General features: G+C 37.6%; 1 protein-coding gene across 1 annotated transcript; it reads right to left on the bottom strand.

The window, feature by feature from the left end:
- Positions 1–1,429: 1,429 nt before the first annotated feature.
- On the bottom strand, positions 1,430–5,061 carry LOC106876247 (uncharacterized). The gene is made up of 2 exons (XM_014924739.2): positions 4,067–5,061; positions 1,430–2,043 (listed from the first exon to the last, which is right to left on the bottom strand). The coding sequence occupies exons 1-2, from the start codon at positions 4,184–4,186 to the stop codon at positions 1,771–1,773; spliced, it is 393 nt and encodes a 130-aa protein (XP_014780225.1). The 5' UTR covers positions 4,187–5,061; the 3' UTR covers positions 1,430–1,770.
- Positions 5,062–5,087: the final 26 nt, after the last annotated feature.

The following is a 5,087-nucleotide window of genomic DNA, read 5'->3' as shown; positions in this document are numbered from 1 at the left end:
AAAGATAATAAAATTTATTTCTTACCAAGTTATACAGATATTTAGAATAGAATAGGTACATCATCATCATCGGTTAATGTCTGCCTTCCATGCTGGCATGGGTTGGACAATTTGACTGAGGCTGCACCAGGCTCCAATTTGATCAGGCATGGTTTCTACAGCTGGATGCCCTTCCTAACACCAACAACTTCAAGAGTGTAGTGGGTGCTTTTTACATGCCACCAGCACGGGGGTGGGGGGGACAGTCAGGTAGTACTGGCATTGACCACGTTCAAATGGTGCATTTCACATGCCACAGGCATGGGAACCAATGAGGCAGCACAGGCACATTTTCATAAATGAGAGAGAGCGAGGTTTATAAGATTTACAAGGCACACAGAATTAGATGATAGAGGTTATATCTAACACACACATTTAAACATAGCAGAGGGGTTTAAATGAGAGAGATGTTTATTTAGTACGCATAAATTCAGATGAGACAAAGAGGCTTATTATTATTAAGCACACACATTGGAGAGTACCAGTGGACCTGGTCAGCTCAACGCCTGATGGAAAGGCAGACGTTATGATGATCAAGATAATGATACATACATTTAGAAGAGAGTTTAATAATATTTACTACTGCCCATATTTACAAGAGAGTAATTTTATAAATCAGATGTTGTGTTATTTAATCAGAGGTTTAGTACGTTGATACAACTGCAAGAACATGCCATATAGCAGTATCATCACTCTTTTAAGGTCCACTTTTCCATGCATGGACTGAAAGAAATTCACTGAGTGAGATATTTTATGAATGGATTCCCTTCCTGTGATCAACCCTCACCTGTTTCCAAATAAGGTTATATTCCCCATCACTAAACATGTTTACATAGCAAATTGGAAAAAAACAAAAGACACTGCTTGCATAACAGTGACATTATTTTTACAACTGTCACATGAAGTCAAGACCAGGATATAGTATCACACATATATAAATAGACATACATACATACATCTATAATATAAATTGAACATGGGCGACTGTTGTATTCTTTCTTGTCTCGAGGTTCACAGCTAAACGGCTGGGTGCATTAGCGTGAAAAATCACAGATGTGGAGATGGGTGCATAGATTGAAACGCGAGGGGGTGCAAATGACTTCCTAGACAATTCCGAGCAGGGGGAATTACTTCCTGGAAAGTTCCGCGATAAAAATTTGTTTAAGTACTAAAATTAAGTGCAGTTAAGAGTTTCAGTTAAAAGATCCATAAAATTCAATCTGCTTTTTTTAATTTGAGTTTATTTTAAAATTTTCGTGGCATCTTGGGCAAGTGTCTTCTACTATAGCCTCGGGCCGACCAAAGCCTTGTGAGTGGATTTGGTAGACGGAAACTGAAAGAAGCCCGTCGTATATATATATATGTGTGTGTGTGTGTGTGTTTGTGCCCCCAACATCGCTTGACAACTGATGCTGGTGTGTTTATGTCCCCGTAACTTAGCGTTCGGCAAAAGAGACCGATAGAATAAGTACTAGGCTTACAAAGAGTAAGTCCTGGGGTCGATTTGCTCGACTAAAGGCGGTGCTCCAGCATGGCCACAGTCAAAAGACTGAAACAGGTAAAAGAGTATATATACAATAGGATTCTTTTTGAGTTCCATCTACAAAAGCCACTGAAAAGACTTTGATCAAAGTAGGGCTAATGTAGGAGACACTTGCCCAAGGTGTCATGCAGTGGGATTGAATCAAAGACCATGTGATTGGAAAGTAAACTTCTCACCACACAATGATACTAAATGATAACAGATATACTTACAAAGCTTTTTATGGGTGTTTCCTTTGGTGTAGAATTTGAGCTGTCTTGTACATCATCACGACCATTGACCTCTCCTCCTTCTACTTCCTCTTCCTCTCCTACTTCTTCTTCCTCTTCCGAAGAACTCATCTCCACGTCATACCAATGTTTATATAATTTCTTTGACAGTCTTTTGTTTTCACCTGTCAGGTTATCTATTGATGGTGGCGTGGCATTATAAGAGACACCAGATGATTTCATTATACCGTCCTTGATAATAAGAAAGAAAAATCAATAATATTTGTGAAACAGTTTCTTTTTTCCAATCATTATCAGTTTAATAATAGCTTTTGTGACATAGTCACTCCATTTGAATTTCAGGATTGATTGTAGTTTTACTTGGCAAAATCTTTCGAGTCAACATATATAAATAATTCTTTAGCATTTAAACCTGCCAAATCCAGCCCAAATATTCTAACCTACTTTATATTCAAACTGGCCAAATCGAGCCTCTCACACAAATCCTACAATGTCATTCTAAAACATAAATAATCACATCATCAGAATTTCAAAGCTACAAGATAATGCATAATCAATTGAAAACAATATGCAGTTGTGGCTGTGTAGCAAAGAAGCTTACTTCCCAACCACATGGTTCCAGGTTCAGTCCCACTGCATGGCACCTTGGGTTGACCAAAGCCTTATAAGTGGATTTGGTAGATGGAAACTGAAAGAAGCCCATCATATTTGCCATACTGGACTGCTGAAATCTACAAGTTTTTTTTCATTCTCTCTCTCTGTTTATTTTCTCTTATTCCTTTCTGTTGAAGGGTATAGACTCGAAACATAAAAGACTTTTTTCAGTTTCCCTGAATGTCAAAAACTAATACACTTGCTTGTTGTTCATACATCTGTCTTCATTTTTTGATTTCTATAAATTTCAACTATATATATATATATATATATGCCTTTGTGACTGTGTTTGTCCCCACCATCACTGCTTGACAACCAGCATTGGTGTGTTTACACCCCTGCTACTTAACAGTTTCACAAAAGAAACTGATAGAATAAGTACTAGGCTTTAAAAAAATAAGTCCTGGAGTCTATTTGTTCAACTAAAACCTTTCACAACAGTGCTCAAATGACTGAAACAAGTAAAAGAATAAAATAAATAAATTCAGAATAATCTGAATGCTAGATGGTTGATGTTATGTTGTCCCAGTCTCACAGCTACAGAGCAGTGCAGAGAGCACAACAACCTGAAAAACTAAAACTTTGGTTCTGAATCTAAGGTTATAGTTGTGTAGGACACAGGGTGAAAAGCTTTTTTTTCTTTCTTTTTGTCTTAGAAAATATTTCAGCAGATCATACACTAGGAAATCCATAGGTTATATGAAAACAAAATGCATTAGAAATACATTCACATGCAGAATTTCTATAATGGCTGTAATTAAAATATTCATATATCGTCATCATTGTTTAACCTCCATTTTCTATGCTGACATGGGTTGGATGGTTCAATAGGAGCTGGCCAGCCGGAGAGTTATCCAGGCTCCAGTTTTGTGTTTTGGTATGGTTTCTACATCTGGATGTCCTTCCTAATGCCAACCACTTTGTAAAGTGTGCTTGGTGCTTTTTTTATGTGCTACCAGCACGAATATAATGACTAAATATATTCGTGCTACCAGCACGAATATAATGACTAAATATATACAGAAAGAAATCCCTTTAAGTTTCCTTGTGTAAATTTCATAATTTGGAGGTCAATTTTCTAACAGAGTGACTAGTGCACTTTGAATGTAGCCTAACTTAAAAATTGCTTTTTCGATAAGTTATCTATATCATCATTTACTGTCCATTTTCCATGCTGGCATAGGCTGGACAGTTTGACAGAAGCTCGATGTCTGTTTTGGCATGGTTTCTATGACTGGATGCCCTTCCTAATACCAACCACCTTTCAAAGTGTACTGGGTGCATTTATACGGCACAGTATGGGTGCTTTTTATGTGACACTAGCACCCACGATCTCACAAGATTAGGAACATTCAGCTGGAGAGGGATGCAAGGGACATGCCTGTATGCAAGGACAACCACACGTTTACTTAGCTGGGTGTATTTTCTCAAGCACAGTAAATTGCGAGGAGTCTTGGTCCCTTGTCATCCCCTCTGCGAGGCCCAGTATCTAAAGATCCTTTCTCATCACTTTGTCCCATGTCTTGCTGGGTCTACCCCTCCCCTTCTACACAATCCCTCAAGGATTAAAAAAGGAAAATCAAGAGAGATTAATACTCACCACTTCAATAGCACTAAGTAGATGTTTGCTAGTCAAAAGAGAGGTATTACATGCCTTGCATACTCCTGTAATGATTTCTTCATCATCAGAATCAACATTATTGTTCTGACATTGAGGCATGCAGAGCTGACACAACACGTGGCCTTTCACACTTTCAAATATTCCTGTAAAATGAAAATTTAATCAAAATTAGAATATCTTTATTTCTATTCTCAGTCAAAACTTCAATAATCTTATTATCTTGCACTCTCTAATCCTGAACAACATGAGCTTAAAACCTTTGAAGTCACTACAAATGCTAGTTTGCATAATCTTTGATCTTTTCTGATGCCCATCACATACATAAAATAACTGAGATTATATCCCAAAACAGTAGTCTTCCTCCAGATCATCATCACCACTATCAACATTTTATGCCTGTTTTCCCTGTTGGCATGGGTTGAATGGGGCATTGGTAGGAAATGATTCAGTGCTGATCAATTGATGAGCTTCTACAAAGCTCAATTAAGATACACAATGAAATAAGGCTTCCACACATGAAACAAGTCTGTTGATACACACTAACTTCCAGGAACTATCAGAAAAGCATGGATTTGGTCATTCAACCATTCATTGACACCTGCGTGCCATTGGAGAACAGCTATCTTTGATTTCAAGACGAAAGGTGTTCTTCCATCAGGATAATGCTTGTCCACATACAGCGAGGATGACATTCTAAAGGCTGGAGCGGTTTCAATGGGGAACGATGCCCCACCCACCATATTCTCTGGAAATTGCCCCATCTGATTATCATTTATCCCACAGTTTTTAAAATCATTTGGACGGAAAAAATATGAATTCTGTAGACAAGGCCAGAACACTAGTGGAGGAGTATTTTTCATCATAGACAAGTGAATTTTGTAAGAGGGGCTTTGCAAGTCTACCAGATAGATGGAAGAGCAATGAAGGAGAGTATATTTTAGATTAACAACAACTTTGTTTATCTTAATTTTGAAAAATAAAAGAAGTATAAAAAAACTGC

This window comes from Octopus bimaculoides, chromosome 2, assembly GCF_001194135.2.
Source record: "Octopus bimaculoides isolate UCB-OBI-ISO-001 chromosome 2, ASM119413v2, whole genome shotgun sequence".
Classification (NCBI taxonomy): Eukaryota; Metazoa; Mollusca; class Cephalopoda; order Octopoda; family Octopodidae; genus Octopus; species Octopus bimaculoides.
This window is presented reverse-complemented; position numbering and strand designations above follow the sequence as displayed.